The following is a 22,153-nucleotide window of genomic DNA, read 5'->3' as shown; positions in this document are numbered from 1 at the left end:
CTCTCTCTGCCTGGACAAATTGAAACAGTGATTTCTCTTGGGCTTGTGCACACACATCCCTGCACACACACACACACACACACACACACACACACACACACACACACACACACCCTCAAACAGTAACACACACACACACACACACACACACACACACACACACACAGTCAGTGTTTGCTGCTGAGGCTGCCCGTAGCTCTTACATAAGCCAGCCAGAGTGATACAGCACGTTTGCATTGTTGTAGAAGGAAGTCACGGGGCCATTTGTATTGTGTTTATTTCTAAGATGTTGGCTTTTCCATTCACTTCTGAGTGTGTGTGTGTGTGTGTGTGTGTGTGTGTGTGTCTGTGTGTGTGTGTGTGTGTGTGTGTGTGGTGTTTTTTCTTTTTTTCTAGTGTTGAATGTGAACATCCTGCTGGGCTTGTAATGTTCTCTAGAATTGTACAGCAGCTTGTGGCTATGGTGGAAATGCATTATTCTGTGCTGCTTTTATATACAGATTTATCGCTTTTTCTGCACAAGGACAAACTGAGAGGCTTTTGTTTAACCTGAGGGATTGTTTTAGTCTTTTTCTGAAAGTAATTTGGTTTGGTGAATATTAAAATCTCACCTACACCCGTCTTACATGCTGTTAGTAGCACTGTAAAGCAGTTCTTAGGCACTCTCAGCACTTGATCCTGTCAGTAAATATGTAATATCAGGTGATACACTATTGATAAAATACATGTGAGATTAGATATCACACTGTTGTTCAATTACTTCCTTTAAGGAGGTGATGTGATTGGTTTGTTAGCAGGAGTACTCAAAGTGCCATGAATAGATTTGCTCTAAATGTTTTCCAGAGGTGAGGCTCAGTTAAACGTAAATAATTAACTTTTAGAGTCAATCCAGATCTGGATGTGGATCAAAAAATTCAGTTCATAATTTAACAAATACATATCAAAGTGAAATAGGGTGAAATGGGGTGGAATTGACTAGAAAATGTCACATTTTCACATGAACCCAGGAGTAAGTAAGGTTTATTTATATAGTGCTCTCAAAAAATAACAATACAGAATAAGATCCAACAATTGAAATAGTATACATTTATAAAACTAAATAGAAGTCTGAACAGAAGGGTCCTAAGTTTCTTTTTAAAGATATTAACAGTGTCCACAGATCTTGCGTCCAACAGAAACGCCCAGTCACCTTTTGTCTTTGTTTTAGTCTTTAGCCTGGATATAGGTACAGCATTGATCAGTAGACTCCAGAGATCTAAATGTCATGTATGGTTTTAGTAGCTCACTGATATATGGAGTCTGGAGTCTCACACTGTTATTGTTGGTTATTTAGTCAAATGTCAGAAAATTCCCATCATCATTTTGCATGAGGACATCTCCGCCAACAAACTGAAAAAAATTCCAGTTACAAGACAGAAAGTGCCTGGAAATGGCATCTTTAAAAAAAATGCATGGGTGGAAATATCCTGACCTTTAATATCTGATGTAGGTTCAATTCCAGAAACACCAGATTGCACATAACGAATATTCCTGCACTACAACTTCCTGCATGCTCTTGTCTTTGAATCTTCATGCTTTCTGTTTGTAACACTTTTCTTTCATTAGTTTGTCTAGTCTGAAGCTTGAGCCATGACGGTCCTAATGAAATTCTCAAGGGTTGTTTTCTTTGGCCTCCTGCAAAGCAAGGAAAGACACTAAGCAACTGTTTTCACAGGCTGTGAAGCACTTCGCATAAGCTGACCTTTGTGTGTAAAATGAGTGGAGTTCCCTTTAACGCTCGTTTTGCTACTGTGAATACTGAGTTTTGAAGCAGCGCCAGAACTCATCCCCCACACAGTGTTATTAATATTATTTTGGTTATGTCATACACCCCTACTGTGACTACTTTAGTTCCACAAAAAAAGACTGTTCCTCTTTTTTTTGTTTGTTCATTTGTCAAATTTACCTAGTTTATTCCTTTTTATTCTTTTTTTTATAGTTTATTATGGATGTAGTACCAACCTACAGTGTAAAGATCAGGGGGGTCAAGCAGGATGTAAACAAACTTCATGCTTATCACCCTTATTTTAAAGCCAAAGTATCCAAAGGGGCCACAAACCTGCACACTGAAGTGTGGTTCATGGTTGACCTGTAATATTTCAGCTGTCAGACACAGTTTATATGTACAACCAGAGTTTATAAATGGAAATTGACTTCTGATCCTCTGATTGTGTTCATGCCCTGTTGGTCTCCCAAATGTCAGTGTTAACTTCAATTTTTAAGGAAAAACAGTAAGACAAACGTCTTAAAAAAAACAAGCAAAAAAAAAAGATTATAACTTGAAAGTCCTTTTGTTTTCCTCTATAGGTGGAGATCAGCCTTCAGAGCAGCTTCCAGCCTGGCATGAAGCTCGAAGTGGCCAATAAGAGCAACCCAGACACTTATTGGGTGGCCACCATCATCACTACATGTGGCCAGCTGCTGCTCCTGCGCTTCAGTGGCTACGGCGAGGACCGCAAGGCTGACTTCTGGTGTGATGTCATGACAGCTGAGCTGCACCCAGTTGGCTGGTGTGCACAAAACAACAAGACCCTCATGCCCCCTGAAGGTAGGAAGGATTACTTTGATGCACCCGTGCACCACGCACACATTTAGATCTCTGTATCATAAAGGGTCCTCTTGAACCACTGTGAAGATAAACAAAATCCTGGTCAAAGGTTACTGAAATACGCAGCATTTATGAAATTTACACAAGTTTTACTCACTTCTGTTAGAAAATCAGCTGATAATACTTACATCTCTGGTACCATTACAGATTATGCTGTTTTGTTAGAATAAAAATCAGTTCATTTCTAATTCAAAACTAGCTTTTGAAAACTAACTCAAATGTAGTCTAAAAAATGTGTAGTGTTTCACCTTTAAAAAACTGAAAACACATTCCCATTAAAAATCCAGTGCGTTGTGCACCCTCCCCTCCAAAGCAAACTCTGCATAAGGAATAAAACTGATCTGGATTGAGTATTTGAAGAGGTAGGCTAGTGTCAGCTAACAGCAGCTAGTAGAAAGGCAGTTTTATCTTGTGAAGTCAGTTTGTCTAGCCGGTACTTTGGGGGGAAACTATTAGTGACAGAGCGATGTGAGCTAGGAGCAGATAAGCCACAAATTAATGTTGATGCTTTGGTCATTGCTCATGGAAACTGATCAAAAAACCTTCTTCTGATCAAAAGGTGTCAAAATCAGCGCTGGTATAGGAGTGGAAATGGAAATTTGGTTCAAAGTTTTCTCCAGAACGTGTCATCTTTTCCAACCGTTGAAACGATGTCCCTCTGTGTTATCTGGGAATCTCTGAGCGCCTACAACTTTCTATCACTGAAATGCCAGCAAAGAAAACCTGCTCATACACTTGTCTCTAACAGGCAGTGCCACATAGCCCGTGTTGCAGGGTAACACACAATGGCGAGCAAAAAGTACTGTGGCTTATTAACTGCAGCTCATTTGCTTTTCCTCTCTTCAGGATTTCTTTAGTTTACAATAATCTGAGCAGTGCTTGTAAAAATAGACACATAATTACTATAAACAAGGGTTAACCACATGTTGGTTGTCAAATCTGTATATACCATATACAACGTTAATGTAAACTAATTTGCTCTTTTAAAATAATAGTTTTATTCAAATTATTACCTTTTGCTTCAGTGCAGTGAGTTTGTTTTCTTTCTGTCCTGAGAAGAGGATGCTATATTTGGTGCGACAATTGACAGTTGTAGTTGTGACGTTAATGCACCCACACACACAGGTTAACATGAACACCTCCCATATTTACTTTTCAAAGAATGCTTTAAGTAAACTGAGTGGAAAGTCAGGTCTCCTGAAAGAACTTTTTATTTTTTTTTGTAATGGCTGCTCAACTGCCATTTATCCAACCGAAGCATCACACCCATCACATCCATCCCATTCACCTCAGCCAGGTGTTAAACGAAGGCAGGATACCTGTTGTACAAAAGGAGCTTTTTTTTTTAGTCTCCACTTTTGCACTTCCATTCAGCCTTACCCAAACAATACATCCTTAACTTCTTAGGAAATCTTGTCCCTTTCACCACAACTTTGTCAAAGCTTTCACAGCTGAGATATTTTTCCACATTCAGCTCCCCCTCAGATAGATGACTCATCCTCCCAGGCTTGTTCAGACCATTTATTTTTCCTCGACACTTTCCCTCCTGATGGATAGATGCGCCGCAGTCGTTGTGGAGATGACCTGGATTTTCACTTGACTCTAGTGTCCTTGCCCTCACATCGACTCCATGTGTCCTTTTCAGTCAGAAACTGTTCTTGTGGAAAGTGATTATACAATATCTGTTTCCACAAGGTGATGATTCACATTCGCATCTCAGGGGATAATCATTCAAAAAGAAAACAGATCAAATCTGCGTTTTGTGTGGTTCAAGTTGCAAAATGACGTAGGTGAAAGCATCTGCAAGTACTGATTGTTCCGCTATCAATCAGTGACGTGGTTTCCCCAGGTATTTGACAGCAATGTTTAAAAACAAAACAAAACAGCCATCACAAGTTCCCAAAATCCAACCTGACATATAAATATCATTTTTTTTCCCCCAAAGTTTACATAAAAGATTATGAATTTTTTAATGAAAAATAAATTAAGCAAAATATCAGAAGATTTGGAAAAACTTTTCTGTCGTTCGGTTAAAACTTTTCAGTCTTAAGAATTCAATCTGATGTGAAGCGTGCGTGTTGTAAATTTACAGTTTTTGCTTCCTTTTTTTTGAATTGCAAATGATTTGAAGGAATTGTGATCCATGGTTGTGCCATTTTATGATTGTTTTAAAATCACGACTTATATTTGCATTAGCTGCAGGAACAAGTCAAAGAAATGGTTTTACTGAACAGTTTTGCAACATTTTTTACTTTCAGGTTGTTGTTTTTTGTTGTTGTTACAGCATTCATTGGGCAAAAGGAAAAAATATTGTGTTTTTAAATACTTTTTGGCTAAATTCATAATCATTGTGTCATTTGCTTAAGGAACCATGTCAAACTCTGGTCTCTAAATCAGATTGTCTGATCTGTGTGTTCCCAACCATCCACCCTGACCTCCTTCCAGAATACATAAATAAATAAATAAATAGATAATGCGTAAAGCAGGATGAAAAGATTAGAGCAACAGACTAGTCTAAAAGTAGGTAAACAATCGAAACTGAGCACAGTGTCATATTTCAGATTAGATCCTGCTCATACAAGTAATGTGCGCGCCTCTTAGATGTCGCTGAAGTGTGTCCAACTTTGCGCCACATGTCACACACACAAAATATCAGATTAGTTTGCTTGGTGTGGCTAACAATTAGCAGTTGCACAATTCTTCGGTCATGTAATTATATGTCACACAAAGCCAGAATTCAACTGCTCATTTTCTTAATCAATGGAGTAGTGCATTAATAAGATGAAAAGAAGATGAACCTGTTTAACCAGCTGGTATTTCAGCTAATGGCAGCAATGTTTGATGGTGTAGTCTGCTAGCTGTGGACATCCTTCCTATACACAGGCAGGTTATTATGAATAACCACGTGTGGCACAGATTTCCGGAGGGAGATACATGCACATCCCAAAAGCCAGCACCTTGCTGGAGGCAGACCTTAAATGCATAAGAGACACAAAAAAAGTGAGGTCAGTATCAGCAAAGAAAGAAAGAAAGAAAGAGAGCCATGCAAACATCTATAACTGAGCAGGGTTACCTTTTAAATTCTGTGGGTTTAAAATAATTTCACAATTTCTATCCATCATACTTTCATCAATTTATCATAAATTGATGAAAGTATTTGCAGGTGTTAATAAAAAAATGTGTTTTGCACTAAAAAGTCGGTTCCAATTATAATATAACTAACCACTGATATTAACTAGCTCTCTGTCTGCCTGTCAGAAAGCTTATACATGTATAATTATGTGTGTGTGTGTGTGTGTGTGTGTGTGTATATATTCTAATAATGATGGATGGCTGACACCACTGCATGTTAAATGATGCAAACTGAGGCGTATATCATGTAATGGAGTCAGTGTTATATTCCCCAAAGAATCTTCTGCAACATAGTGTCAATGTGTGACCCCTACGAGTTCTTTGTCGCTTTCAAGGATTTGCATCATAGTATGCACATTTTGTGTGTGTGCGTGTGTGTGTGCGTGTGTGTGAGTAAGTGTATGTATTCTTAGTAAGCTGGAGTATGAGAGCCAAGTGTGTATTTTTGACTGCTTTCACCTGTGTTACAGTTACCTGTTTTATTTGTTTCCTTTTTTGTTTGTTTTTATTTCTCAGATAACATTTACCTAAGAAAAGGTAAGCAGCTCTAACAGAGCCTCTGACTAACTCACCTGCCTGGCTCACTAGTGGCTAACATGAAATCAACACTGGGTCAGGCTTAGGCCTCAGAGCTGCATGTACAGTGTGCCCCCCCCCCCTTCCTCCTCCTCTTCCTCTTTTCACCTCTGTACAGGGCGTGACCTCACAGCCCTGTTGTCATGTCTTGCCTCTTCTTGCATGTGACTCCTTTCTAGCTGAATGTTGAGTGAGAGTGTCTTAGCAGAGTGATAGCAGTCACACACACACACGCACGCACACACACACACTGCTGTTTGTGCCTGTGCTCTTATGATAACTAGTGCAGAAACGAAGCTGCTCAGTGAGAAGTGTGATGCTTTGATAAAGTGGCCGTCTCCACCAGCGAGCTACAAACAAACAATGATTTAGAAGAAGGTCACTAGTGCATGTTTGAAGAGAGATCAGAGGTTAAAGGACTGCTGTGTCTGCCAGATATGATCAATGCGTGTCACCAGTTCTATGGGAACTTTTTGAGGCAATAGTTTGAAGTGTTGATGTTATGTGTTTTTTTTTTTTCTTATGATGAGCAAGTTTGATCAAAAAAGAACACAATGCAGTTTAAAAGGTATCTTTAGTTGCTCTCGTTGCATGTTGAGACTTTCCAGATAGGATGCATATACAGCATATAGCCTTGGAAGTAAAACATAAAAAAACATAATCAGATGCACTGGATAATTTCAGAACTTGGATTTAGGCGTGGTGTAGTACTGCTTCCCCACCTTTTTCTTTGTTTTCTCAGTGTTTACTTTTTTCTTTTTATGGATGCAAGTGCGTGGGCGAGAGTAAAGCTGTGAGGATGAAGCCTTTTTCTCTGCTTGTGATTTGGTTGGAAGTTGTTATAAAATATATGTCAAGTCTTATATATCAAGTGCTTTTTATGCATCAGGTCTTTATTTGTACATGTTACAGGTTGGCTGCTAAAAGGATCAAGCCGTGTGTGTGTATATTGACCCAGGAACACTAGTTTTTAAAATAAAGACAGTAGACCTCGAGAGAAAAAAGCTCTTAGGTTGCTCAGTGAAGTGTAGCTTTTTTTAATTTTAGGGTATTTTTTGTTTTGTTTTTAACTGTCGAGTCATGCTGTGTTGTATTGTTGAGTCTAGCATGGCTCTGTTTCAAATTGATAAGCAAGTTGTTTTTATCATTTATCCTTGGTGTAACTTTTGGCTTTTGATCTTCTTTTAATCTTTGCTCTCTTGCTTGTGAATTGCATTTTGTTGTGTGTATTATCCATTTTCTAAACTGCTTGCACTGATGCAAGGTGCTCACTTTGGTTTGCTGTCATAGTTCAGATAGTTTGAAGTCAGTTGGCTTATTATGCCACATACATTAATTAGGGCTCAGTGGAGGACTGCTCTTTGAAAAAATTTAAGCAATATTTTTATTCTTTACAGTTTTCAAAGTGTGTTTTTTTTTTAAATGTGTTTGCTCTTCGATGCAGATAGGCTGCAGGCTGTGGTTTAAGTAATGAGTAATGCATTTCTTGTGCATTAACCTCTCAGGTTATCTGCAGGTTTTATATTTAGAAACGGCAAGCTTGTGTTCATGTCATTCTGAAAAGACAAACAAATGCTCAGCGTGCACTCAGACTCATGATTCTTCTTAAAACTGTGCATATTGAAGCATGGAGCAGAACGGTCTCTCTGCAGGATCTGTAATAGTAGTTTGGAAGCTTTTCATGGTTTTGCACGCTCTTCTTAAGTAACACTGTAGTGGCTTAGTGCTGCCCTTTAAATACAGGGGGGATTTTTTTCAGGTTTTCCAGGAATCACCTCATAATCCTGACACAGGTTAAGCATATGCTTACATACTATGTGTACTTGTAGATGCCACTGGAACTGCACGTATTTTATACCTTTTCAGCTTATATACGCATGTGACATGATGTGTCACAGTCATATAAGAGCTTCTGTTTGCACACAGATAAAGTGGGTGGGAGTAAAGCACACAATAATTTGTTTGCAGGCACTGGTAGATATGTATGTTATGGACTCTTTTAATATCACAGCACATTTGCAGATTATTTGGTTTATTTGCCCTTGGCTATGTGTTACAGACCTCATTTGGAAACCCACTGCCTTAAAGGGTTAGTTTGTCCATTTAAATAAATAAAACTAGAAATAAAATGTGGATAATGCTTGTATTTAGAATGAAGAGTGTGTAAAGGCTCATTTATGTTATCAATTAACCTTTATAACACAGATCTTGTGTTATGTCTGAATAGTATGACACAGGCAGATATGTGGCATAGTTTGGGTGAAGCAGTCCTTACGGAAGCAGGAATTTTACTTCAGATCTCTGAACCAGTGATAGCTCCAGGAAACGCAGCATCTCAGGAGACTGTTAAATTTGCACATTTTGAAGGTTTCATTATTACAGAGAACAGTTCAAGCGCAGGGAAAGGCTTTTACGTAAAAAGCTTTAAGATGAGATTTAAAATGTGGCTGTGATTTTCCTTTTTCTGCTCTGCTCTCTTCAGAGTTTCACAATGACTCCTCCTGATTGCCTGACTGGTGCTGCTGGCCTACATTAAGCAGGAGCACAGTCGTTTGTAAAATTTCCCACATGAGGCTCACTTCTACAATTCAGGACTCCCTCAGAAAACCGTTTCACCTTAGTTTGTTTCCAGGTTGTGAAAAACCTGAATACCAGTTCATTTACATATTTGATTTGCTTGGACAAACCACATCGACCAAACACACCTTAATCCCTTGTCAAACTTGCTTATTCAGTCATGAAACTTGCACACATACACAGTCCTTCACTTGAAATGCTGCTTTGCTAACTAATGTGCTCCTAAAATCAGGGCCTATTTTAATCAGCATCTTCTTTTCTTCTTCTTTTTTTTTTTTTTTGAAAGAACTGCGAGCACTTCTCTCCCATAATTTGCTTATTTCTAGAAATAAAAAAGTCATCTCAAAGACAGTGTAAGAGGGGTGAACTGTTTCTTTCCACTTCGCCTGTAATGTCCTATTTCCGCTCCCGCTGTTGGAAAATCAGCTTATAATTAGCTGCGTCGTGCTAAATTACAAACAAACACATTTCATTTGGAAATTTTGCTCCAATTAAAAGGCTCATGCTAGTTTGCAAGACAAGCAGAAGCAAAGTTTTGACAGGTAAATGTAGAACTTGTTTTCTGTCACGTCTGCAGGTGAGCCGACAAATTAGTGCATGAAGACAGTGAGAGTATAATTGAGACCACAATAGACACATGTGAAAGTTTCACTCTTTTTGAAGCTTTGGGGTCAGAGTGAGAAAACGAGGCCTGTTCAGGCAGTCGAGCTGCTCCTGTGAACTCATTGTCTCATGTGCATGTATGTAATTCTGTGTGAGTGCATGTGCATGTTCGTGTGTCCGCATGTGTTATGTGAGTATACATTTATCCATTCACATAAAAAGCCTTGTACATAACAAGTTTAGTTATGTGGGAAGGTAGCTGCTCGCTGAACAAATCCTGATGGAGATCATTTGCATATTGAATTCACCACACTGCTTCCTGCCTGAGCCGGCTGGAGATGACGCTCTGAGATAGACCTGTTTTCCTTGCTGTGTGTGTGTGTCTTTGTGTCAGTTGTATTGTCGTGTTGTAAGAGGCTGCATTCAGGCTTACAATTGCATTGTGGGGAGAAAAATGCAAAGGACAGCTGACTGATTGGGTTTGCTTTGCTTTGCTACCACTCAAAAATACTTTGCTTTCATTAAAGATCCCAAAATAGTTTATTGTATCGATTAACAAAACAGATCCTTTTTAAGTTTTTGAATCATCAGTTTGTCTATACAACCTTACAAAATGGTAACAAATAGTACATTTCAGTTTCTGAAAGTTGAAGATGATGGTTTACAATTGGTTGTTTTCCTTCACTGTGAGCTCAACACCTAAAAATTTACATTTTACAACTGAATGTTTTTTATTTTTGTTTATTTATTTTTTGACTTTAAAGAACAGATTCACAAGGAAAACAGTTACTGAGCTTTTCTTTCCACTAACTCTTTTATCCAGCTAGGTAAAAACGAGATTAGAAGAGCTGTACAAAGTGCACTAGATACGGATGTGATTTGATGTAAGCTTTCCCTTTAAACAATCAAAAAGGAAAATGAAAAGCGAAGCAGAAGGGAGGAAAAGTGCAGGAGGAGCAGACAAAAAGCAACAAATACAAATTCTGTGCATTAAATCACAAATACTCAAAACAGCTTGAAGTTCTGCAGGTTATCCTACAGTTATAGAAATGATAATAAAATACGAAACAGTGTTTGTTTTTTGTTTTGTTTTTCCCCCACATTGAAACGGATGTGGAGGGAGTGATTTTTAACAGGCTGGGCTTGGCAGGGGAAAAAAAGTGCTATCATTTGATGTCGTACGACTGGAAAGAATTTATAAAATGCACCAGTAAAACATCTCAAAATAAATGACTAATCTTGTGATGTCTGACAAACTCCAACCTTATACTGAAATCCAGCAGGAGTAAAATTCCTGTAAAACAAGGTGGCTGAAGTCAGATAGATACTTCACCACGGCTCCCTGCTGTAACCTCCGTATTTGCATAAGCTTACAACAGTTGCGCGTGTGTGTTTCTGTGTGTGTTTCTCTGATAGATTATAGAAAAGCTAATTTGTGTTTATTTGCTTTCTGCATGATTAGACTGCATTTCCATAAGGACTCTGAGACTAGGTGGTTTTTCATGAATTAGAGCACAGTGTTAAAAGCAGTTTACAGCAAAACTGAAGTACACAGTTACAAACACACGCGCGTGCACGGACATATCTTTACTGTATGTGTCCGGCTCCTGTGGGGCTCTTACTGCTTACCGCTAAGGTAATCATATTTACACAAATTGCTTTAATATCCCCTCCACTGCCATGAATAGGTCAATAAAAATGTTAACAATATGGCGCCTGAAACTGGCCGGCTAAGCACGACAGCAATACGTCTCTCGATAAACACTCAAATTACGCTGCGTGCCACTTCACGTGTGCCCGTTCGCTGTGGTCATTATGGCCTGTTTGGAGAGCCCGTCGGTTACACTGGAAGTTGAATTGTCGTGTGCTTTGAGGGCTGCACATCTCCATGCCAGTGCATAATGAGTGGATAGGACAGGAGGGGGGAATCGCGTGTAATTTGCTCCCATTAACTCTGATTAGAATCTGTTGCACTGCTGCGATTGCAGCTGAAAATGCAGAAACCGTCTCTCTTCCTTAAATATAACATTGATTAGCCAAAGTAAAGCTTTTAAATGAGCCCTGTGCACAGAGGCTGGTTTGTTTACAGAGATGAGCGGATGCAAATATCACATTTCATATTCATATTTGTTTTTGCTTCTTCTTTTTTTTTTTTAAAGCTAGATAGTTGCTTGGAGATTTCAGCCAGCTAGGCCTCTAAGGGAGAGAAAGAGAGAGGGTAGGAGGGGGTTGGTGCTGAGATATGTAGTGGCATGAGGGAGGAGGAGGGGTGTGTTTTGAGGATCTCCTCCCACAAGGTTAATTATGCACTTATTGTTGTGTGAAACTCGGGCTTTCACCTCTCTGTGTCTGCTGCCTTTGGGATGGAAAGCAAGCAAAAATAAATAATTATTTGTATACAAAGCGTTAGAGTATAATGAAACTGCAAGCTGGGTGTGGAAGGGGGGAGGTGAGAGAGGACTAAGGGCGAAGGAGGGTGAAGTTTGCACCTTTCAGCTTCTGCAGCTCCGGCTGAGCTTTAAATGGCTTCATGACTAATCTCAGTAGGATCTGTAAAAATAGTTTATCTATTTCTGCACCACCTGAGATCAACAGAGGAGTGCATTCAGCCACTGTGTGTGTGTTTATGTTTGTCATTGCAAACCTCCAGCAGCAGCAAGAGAAGAAAACACTATTATTAGGCAGGTAAGGAGAGAGCGTCGGGCCGCACACATGTTCACTGTTCACGCACAGGGAAGCTGCTCCTCCTGCGCTGACCCATTGATTCATTTACCAGAAAGTTCCAGGGTTGTTGATTTGATTCAGGCCGGACCTCTGGAGTGCAAAACCAGGAGAGGATTTATTGACTTGGGCTCACAAGTCAATTATCTATTTAAAATTCAGAGCCCTCATGGAGCTAACCTCTGTTGTTCGAAGCACGTTTCCAAATAGTAGCGAGGGCTGAACGAGGGCTTTTCCTAAAGAACTACACAATGTTCAATGAGAGGAAAGTGAAGAAAGATTTAGACTTTAGTTAATAACAGATTGACAGTCCTCTCCCATATTGAGAAGGTCTGTGGGAACATTTCGATCTATGTGTGCAATGGGTGAACATTTTTTTTTCTTGTCTTAAAAGCCACAACGTCTCCATCCATCCATCCATCCATCTTCACCCGCTTTATCCGAGGCCGGGTCGCGGGGGCAGCAGCCTAAGCAAAGAGGCCCAGACCTCCCTCTCCCCAGCCACCTCCTCCAGCTTGTCCGGGGAATACCAAGGCGTTCCCAGGCCAGCCGAGAGATATAATCTCTCCAGCGTGTCCTGGGTCTGCCCCGGGGCCTCCTCCCGGTGGGACATGCCTGGAACACCTCACCCAGGAGGCGCCCAGGGGGCATCCTTGTCAGATGCCCGAACCACCTCAGCTGGCTCCTTTCGATGTGGAGCAGCAGCTGCTCTACTCTGAGCCCCTCCCGGATGGCCGAACTTCTCACCCTATCTCTAAGGGAGAGGCCAGCCACCCTTCGGAGGAAGCTCATTTCTGCCGCTTGTATCCGCGATCTCGTTCTTTCGGTCACTACCCACAGCTCGTGGCCATAGGTGAGGGTAGGGACGTAGATCGACCGGTAAATTGAGAGCTTCGCTTTTACACTCAGCTCCCTCTTCACCACGACGGACCGGTGCAACGTCCGCATTACTGCAGCTGCTGCCCCAATCCGTCTGTCGATCTCCGGCTCCCTTCTCCCATCACTCGCGAACAAGACCCCGAGATACTTGAACTCCTCCACTTGGGGCAGGAACTCATCCCCGACCCGGAGTGGGCACTCCACCCTTTTCCGGCTGAGAACCATGGCCTCAGATTTGGAGGTGCTGATCCTCATTCCCGCTGCTTCACACTCGGCTGCGAACCGTTCCAGTGCGAGCTGGAGGCCTTCACCCGATGAAGCCAACAGAACCACATCATCTGCAAAAATCAGAGATGAGATTCTTAGGCCACCAAAGCGAAGGCGCAGCCAAGTGGCGGAGGGCTTTCGCTTTGGTGGCCACAACGTCTCACTCTGTTAATTACATCAACAACACTACCGTTGTAGTAAACATCTGCAGAGCAAAACTATGGAAGCCCGTTTCCGCCACTAAATAAAAAAAAGAAGCTAAAGTAACTCGAAAAAAACCCCTCAAAATTCCGAGTTATTTTCTCGGAATTTTGAGTTATGGATCCTTTTTTTTTTTTAGTGGCGGAAACGGGCTTCCATACAAAACAGTGAAGGGTAAAAGAAAAGCTGCACCTAAAAAAAACAAAAAAGCACACATTAAAAATTAAAAGAAGAAATATGAGAATGTCAGGCCTGCAAGAGCTGAAAACAGACTCTCTGCTGTTTCACTCGTTTATGGGAAATTTTAGCTCTTTAAACTGTGAACAAGTTGTTTTAATAAAATCTTTGCATGTGAAACACAAGAGAGGAAACGCTCTCCTGTCCCTCTACGGGACATGATGAGATTAATCAGATACCAAAGAATACTACAGAAGTGCTTTCAACAAGCAAACATTAAAAATGGAGGCATGTGTTATTTTAAGACTCAGAACTTAACACAAAATGACGACAGAAAAAACACTAGAAGGCACAAACTCAGAGAATGACGCTCCACAGGTCCAGAAGCTGGACATCATTCATGACTGCATGAATGATCCCAGTCAGGATGCAGATTGAGTCCTTCAGATAAGGAACATCTTGTTTGCCCAAATGATCTTTTTTTTTTTTTACATAATGGTACCTTAATGTTCCCACTAGATGCTCTGTGTGCTGCTCAGCCCAAAGTTAAGTAGACTTACAAGGTTGCCGGGAACCCGAGGTAGAATTTATAATTGACTTAAAGATTAGCAAATGTAATAAAATGATCAAATCTTAGTATATTTAATTTCCTAAGAACATGGCAGTCGTGTGCTCATATCAACTTCCTATCAGAAATTTTAATTGCTCCATTTTTAATCCTTCATAAGAGGCTTCTGACCAGAAACTTATACTTGGGGGGGAGGGGGATATCCTCACATGAATTTGACTCAACTAATAGGTGTGAAAAAGATGAAAGTTGAGACTTTAAAAGAAGACATGGGGTCTGAAACAGAAAAACAAAAACTGAGTTACTTGAACAAACTCATGACAGAACAAATACAAACACGTTCTTTTCACTTGATCTTCAAATACTGCTGTGGCAAAATTTAGTCTCGGTTTAACTAAATTACATGCAGAAGCAAACATTACCACTGGGCAGCCGTCTGAATTGGATATCTAGAAATACTTGTAGCGCCCTTCTCACTGAACACTTGAAAACAATATAACTTTGTGGTCACCTGAGCACAAACGCTGTATATAAAGAGTTAACACTCAAATCTGATGAATACGCTCTGAAAGCTTATCCTCAAATTATACCTCTACTAAACATGCACAACGTTTTACAGTATTGTGATTTCACTTACTTGTTAGTTGAAATTGCTGTGACGATCAGCAACTCTGACTCATCCCTCTGGAGCACTCTGTTAAGCAGTGGATGGAGTGGTAGAAGAAAAACAATAAGGACACTCACCTACCTGTTTACGATATCCACCACCACATCGCTGTAACTGTTTTCAATCTTAATTGTGTGAATCAGTGAAACGATGTAATTGGCCCATTTTTTTCTGATTTACCTGTGTGCAGGAAATGATTGGCTATTTGGGGAAAAGAGTGTAGCATGTCTCTGTTTTTGTTTTCGTAATGTTTCTGGATTAACTAACTGTTTAGTTCCTACTTAAAGTGCCTTCAGAAAGATAAAGTTTGAACATACAGTCATGGTTTAAATTCTAGGCTTTACCTTTCAGAACATAATACAAACATCCAGGTGCTTAGCAGGTCTTAAAACTAGGTAGATACAATCTTAGATGAACTACAAAACATGATATTTTACACTGTGTAATTATTTATTTAACAGAAATTTAACTGAAATGCAGAAGCAGTATGTGAAAAACTCAGTCCACCTTTACTGCTTCCATTGAAATTAAGACGGTAGGAATCAGCTATGCTCCGCTAATCAAACTTGATTGACTTGATTAATGGATCATCAGCAGATGTGAGCATCTCTATTAAAGCCGAAGTTTTGCTGGTCTGGAGCTTTCAGATTTGTGTTAACATATCGCCAAGAAGGAAAGACAGCAGCAATAATCTTAGTGAAGCAACTGCCCATCAGCCTGGGAACAGATGTAAAGCTATTTCTAAACAATTTGAATTCCATCATTCTGCAGTCAGAAAGATTATTCACAAGTGGAAAACATTCAAGAGGGTTCCCAAGCTTCCCAGGACTGGTCATCTCAGCAAATTCACCCCAAGGTCAGGCCATGCAATGCTCAGAGAAAACACTAATAAACCTAAGAGCAACATCTCAAGGCCTACGCCATCATGTTAAATGTTAAAGTTCAGAAAAATGCTGAACAAGTATGGCTGTCAGGAGAAAGTGTCTTCTCTCTAAAACAAAACAAAACAAAACAAAACAAGAAGTCTAGTTAGATCTCGACAAAACCATAACAGATTAGACCAAAGTAAAGACGTAAAATGTTCAGGGTTACGTTTGGTGGAAACCAAGTATAGCACATCAGTGAAATCTCCTCATAGCAGCTGTCAGCACGGTGGTGGAACGGTGATGATTTTGGCTTGTTGTGTAGCCACAGGACGTTGGCACCTCGCAGTCACTGAATCAACCATGAAAACCTCTGTTTAGCAAAGTATTAGAGACCACCTGTCTGACCGGTAAAGCTTGACCAGAATTGGGTTGTGCGGCAGGATGATGGCTCTCTAGAAACACAAGCCTAAATCATGCATCCAAATGTTTCATATGCAAATCAGTGATTTTCATACGTAAATTTATTCGTACTTTATAAACAAATGTAGAAGTCCCTCTGGCTATATGTACAAATAAAGGAAGGGCTAGCTATGCTAGAAAACACTTTTCCAAAATGAATGCTACCACTACTACTGCTACTCATAATAGTGTTAGTAGTAGGAGCAGTAGTAGTAATAATAATAACAACAATAATAACAACAGTAATATCAACAATAATAACATGGATGGAAGCAAATTGCAAGTAAATAAAACAATATGTAGATGTAGACTTTACCCTTTTAATTTAAATACATTCCAGTGTTTGTTATCTCGTCTCACCTTATCACAAAAGATTCATTTATAAATTGCACATAAAACTGTTGGAGGTCATCACTTAAACTCTAATTTCTATCCAACAGATGCTGAAAATCTTTACTTTTAAATAAATGTGTGTAGGTGCCCCACCTGTTTGCTTCTTTTTGTTGAAGACTCAGGGGTAATTATATTGTATAGAGAATTGGGGGGTTGGTGGTATGCAGATCACACATGCCTGTTGTCTCAGAATGACTCTGATTTACTAGCATAGATACAGTGGTGAAAATAAAATAGAGCAGTGTGTACGCTTCATGATTCTGATGGTAATTTTGTGTTTGCACTTCTTGATCACTGATCCAATGATCCCCAGCACAGCAGTGAATTTAGAACAGAAAGACTGAAAATGAGAAGAAGCAGAGTGCTGAAATGACCAAATCAAAGTCCAGACCTCAACCTGATTGAAATGTAGTGGCGAGATCAAAAGAGAGCTGTGCACAAACAAATGCCTGCAAACCTGAAACAGTGTTTTAAAGAAGAGTTGGTCAAAAGTCCTGAAAAAGGTGCGAGAGACTGAGAGTCATACAGAAAGCAGTTACTTCAAGTAACTGCTGCTTAAAGTCTCTCTACAAACTGCTAAATCATGGGGTGGAGCGAGTTTTCACACATTGCTTCTGCATTTTGGCTTTATTTTTGAGAAATAAAGAACAGCACTGTAATATGTCATGTTTGGTTTCATTCTTACAGGTCATAGCTTGTATTTACCTCATTTTAAGACGCAGATTTTGTTTTTATTGTGTCCTAATAAGTAAAACCTTTGACCTGACAGAGAGTGTACTTTATTTTTACCATGACTCCAAGTTTTTCTTTGCTGGAAAAAGCTCCCAACAAACTTTAACTACTGTGTCTAAAACTCTCCTGCTGATGTTGACTTAGGAATAACAAGACAGAGGTGATACAAAACCTGGATATAACAGAAACAAAAATGATTCAGCAACAATGCTTTCACTGAACTGCCACAGAAGCTAACTTCACAACCCATTTGCGCAGTGGCATGTTTCAGTGTATGGAGAAATTTTTTCTTCTTTCACTTCAGCTTGATGCTAATCAGTGCTGCAAGGAATGTCAGTTCTCACAGCACATTGCAGTCATTCTGCAACTATGACTCATTTGGTATGTTTCAGTAACTCCAACAAGTGTCTGCGTTTTTTCTTTTATTTCTGTAAGTGACTAACGGGAAAAACATTAAAAATGTATCCATAAAATTCATTTGAATGGAAGCTCTGTGTTTTGGGAAAAGGAAGGTTTTTTTAGGTTGTTTTTTTTTTTTTAAATCAAGAGTCAAAAGCAAATGAAAAGCAAAGCAGGCATTATATAACACTGTTCCACTATGGGAAGCAGGAAGCATATGAAAGCCACAAGTTCCCATGCAAATTTATTTTAACTTGGCTTGTTAGCATGGTTTTGAAGCTTTGGTCAGTGTGGCGTATTCATCTATCAGTGTATGCATTTGTGTGTGCTGATAGAAGACATGCTGTGCAGGCACAGATCTATTTTTATTGCGGAAACGTTGTGGGGATTCACCTCTAATGTGTTAACCATTGTTTTAAAGCAAGCACACCTACTTTCAGGTCGACGTTAAAGAAGCAGTTCTTAAGCTGGCAGTGCAAAAATAACAAACTTGTGCTTTTTAATAACTTGAGTAAACATAGTGTGCATCAAGGTTTTTTAAAAAAAATACAAATAAGCCATTTTGCGTGTATAATAAACAAAAATCAATTTAAATATATATTAATTTGCATGTTTTTCAAGAGTAAACATCAGAACATTGTAAAAAGCCCAGTTTAAAATTGTTATTTTGTTGAGATTGGAGTCAAAGAATGTTACAAAGGGAAATCTTTGAACGGTCTTTGAATGGATGCCACCATGAAACCTCTAGGGAGGATTACTTGCATTAAGACAAATAGTTTTAATGTCAAAAATGCAAGTGAATAGTATCTAATTAAACACAACCTACTTTGCATTAATAAAAACTTGCAAAATAAATATTTAGTTACATATTTTTGAACATTTTATTGAAGGAAAACAGTCTTTATTGTCCCCTCTTAGATCTGACACAAGTCAGTCTTTGGTTGAAGGTGGACATGATTACACAAAACTGGCATCCATATTTGAAATTGACCTCATTTGTGTTTTATATGTTTCAGGCTCATCCTTTCCTTCTAATTAGCCAAAGAGTTAATTTAATCTTTCAGTTGCTATTTAGGTCCTCTGCATTTTTGAAAGAAAAGTTTTTTCTCTTTAGGAAAAGGCAAGAAAGAACTGTTGTTCACAGATATGGGGTCATCTTTTGAGAGGATAGTTACACATAATCATTCCAGTAGAAAGTAAGGAGATGGATAGAAAGGAAATGCGACCCAGAAGGCAAATTAATCCTTTAATTACTCAATTACAGAGAACTAAATACGACAAACAACCTTGAATATAACTATCAGCTTCGGGCAGTCAATAATCAACAGTCATACACATGCTGCCCAGTGTCATTTCAACTGACATTTGATAAACAAATCAGTTCAGTGGTAAAAGGTTGTTTCTTTTTCCCGGTACATCCTCTTTCCTGAGGGTATAGACACTGGTATTACTGCATTAAAATCTTCTGGACTAGATGACTGCAGCTGACTATACTCAGGTTTTCTGAAATCATTTGTATATTTCCTGCAGTTGCTGCAAGGTACTAATGGATGCAAGCAAAACAGGGAAAAAGGTTATAAGAACTTTTTATTATGTCTGTGAAGCCAGGCAGTGGTTGTCCTCTGAATGCGTACAGTACAGAACTACTCTTCTGTTACTGTGACACAGGTTTTCCTAGAAATCAACAGCGTATACTGTACCTCAATTGAGGTCAGTGGGTAAGCTGCATTGGGGCTTTTGTTCCATAGCACTGGAATATAAACACCTTTTTTCACCAGTGTTTTCATTCCAGCTACACATTTATGAACTACCTTAAAACATTTTTTTTTTTTTTTACATTTTTTTGTTTGGATTTGAGAGTTTTTATTGTTTTAAGTAAATGGTTTTAATTATATAATCAATCTTGCATGTTTTTTTAAAAGGCAACGATTTAAATCTGCTCTGTAGGTACATTTGATTTGATTTGCCATACCCATGAAAGTCTTTTCAAGACTGTGTATGACTGACATTACCTGTATTATTCTCTTGCTATGCTTAGCCAATTTATTAGGTGCACACAGTTAAAGTTCAGTCTAACACAGCAGCCTAGCTTTACATCCAAAACCTTGTTAAAGGTTGTGATATTGAGCTTGAATTTATGTCACAATTTTAAACAAATAATCATGTGAAAGCAGAATCGAAACCTTCCCAAATCAGTTTCTATATCCAGATAGTCTAAGGTTTTGTGTTGGATTGCTTTAGTTTTTTTTTTCCACGATTAAATGGAAACCATCCACATTTTTGCACCCAGACAGTTCAAAACTGTGCCATGCTAGTTATGTGCATAACACAGACTAATGACAGTTGTATTCATCACCACTTTGAGTTACGTAACATGTAGTTCCCCTATCTGATTTTGATGGTTCAAGTCTAATTTCAGTTTGACTCATCAAAACCAGAACTTTAAATGCTAATTAATGCTACAACTGACATTTTTGTTGTTTTTGGTTTTTTTTCCAGGGTTTTAGTGTATTTGTGCTCCTTTTTTTTTTTTTCTTCAAAGACACTCTGAATCTTGCGCTTAGAGGTCTGATTTGTCCCACTTTTATTTGTGGTATTAAACCTGAAACAAACTTGTGGCAGCAGATGCACGAAGTCATTTTGACTTCGTGCATCATTCTGCTGCTCACAGAGGAAGCTACAAGCATCCTGGTGAATGTCGTATGTAAAATTTTGGACAAAACCAGTTTGGGGTTTTTTTGGGGGGGGGGGTTGTTCCCATTTGTCTCTAGAGAAATACTCATTTAGCACCATGAAGAGCCAGAACTAAAAGATTTATATTTATTCTGCTCAGATTTGCAGCTCTTGTTTTGCACATTATTACTGAAACGACACCATTAGTATGCCATTAGTCAGTGTCTTTCATTTTTATGCGCTTATTTTTGCAAACGCTTATGAAATATGGTGTCTTCTTTACTTCTCTTTTGCACATGACAGACTTAAGAAACATTGAGGCTATTGACGTTTTTGAGACATTTCCAGGCAGAAAAACATATTCTTGTCACTCGTTTTGCATAACTATTGAAATCAGTCAAACACACAAACATCCTAGTGACATATTGCACATCTGCTTTATGCCTTGAAACACCTGAATTAGCAGACACATTTGCATTTGCAAGTGTATGCATGCACTTCCTCTACATGCTGTTCTCTGGTGGCTACATCTAACGGTGCTCTGCACACATTTAATAATTAAACACTATACAAGAACACACCTTGTGCTCACTTTCCATTGCACAGTTGTGTGCATGTTTCCTCAGTGTCTGCTTTTTGTTTGTGTTTCTTTGCAGCCATCAAGGAGAAACACAGCGACTGGACAGAGTTCCTTATTCAGGACCTGACGGGTGCCAGAACGGCACCGGCCAACCTGCTGGAAGGGGTGAGTGTGTGTTTACACAGACAATGACACACAAGAGAAGCACAATGACACACTAACCCTAACCCTATACTTTCTACAATTTTAATATTTTTTCCCAAATTTAAGAAAAAATGTGGTTATTTCAAATCTTTAGTTTAAAAGTCAAACTCAGATGAAAGAACAGGCTTAAAGGCAGGTGGAGATTGGAGATAGAATAGAGATACAGAGATAGTTAAATAATTATTTTGCTCTCTGAATCATAAGAAGCAACTGGTGGAGTCCAAGAGTAAAAATATGAAGTTTAAAATGAAAATAACGGGCCTCTTTTGATTATGTTTTGTGACAGAATAGAAATCAGCTGTGAGAGTGTGGAGCATGTTTGCATTCTGCACCTGCAAGACTGATATAAAGCAGAGGCCAAATATAAGAACACAAGTTCAGATCCTGCTAGCCAAACTCCAGATGGTCCAGTCAGGTCCGCTGGATAGCTTTGCAAGTGTAAAAGATTGGGGAGAAGTCATTAATAATTCAAGATGTTCGATAAAATTTGCAGGTATTTCTGGAGTGATGGCAGCATTACTGCAGACGAGAGAAAATTTAAGCTCTTTCTACATGTGAGGGTTTTCTTTCTTTATGTGCACATGTACACAGACATTTAGTTAAAATCATCGAAAGTCGGCTTCTTAATTAGCTGATTGTGTTTATTTGTTTAAAAAAAAAAACAACCTAAAACCTCCCCACCGACCACGTTTTCCAAGACATGATCTGACACATTAATTAGCATACATCATTTTTATGTGAGGTCTAAATAGATTTCTCAAAATCTCAAATTATTGTCTTGAGCTGAAGAAAGCAAAGTGAATGCACCTCCCAGCAACGTAAAAGCAAAGCA

The 22,153-nt window shown here is 39.1% G+C and overlaps 1 protein-coding gene across 1 annotated transcript in view; it reads left to right on the top strand.

Annotated features, from left to right (window-relative positions):
• Positions 1-22,153, top strand: part of sfmbt2 (Scm like with four mbt domains 2) — a 61,091-nt gene that overhangs the window by 15,802 nt on the left and 23,136 nt on the right. The window contains exons 4-5 of the mRNA XM_042220137.1: positions 2,347-2,587; positions 21,194-21,282. Coding sequence (XP_042076071.1) covers positions 2,347-2,587; positions 21,194-21,282 — 330 coding nt within the window. The remainder of the gene's footprint in view (positions 1-2,346; positions 2,588-21,193; positions 21,283-22,153) is intronic.

Source organism: Haplochromis burtoni, unplaced genomic scaffold (assembly GCF_018398535.1).
Source record: "Haplochromis burtoni strain Fernald_Lab_line unplaced genomic scaffold, NCSU_Asbu1 Contig_44, whole genome shotgun sequence".
Taxonomy (NCBI): Eukaryota; Metazoa; Chordata; class Actinopteri; order Cichliformes; family Cichlidae; genus Haplochromis; species Haplochromis burtoni.
Note: the sequence above shows the minus strand (reverse complement) of the source record. Positions and strands in the feature narration are given on the sequence as shown.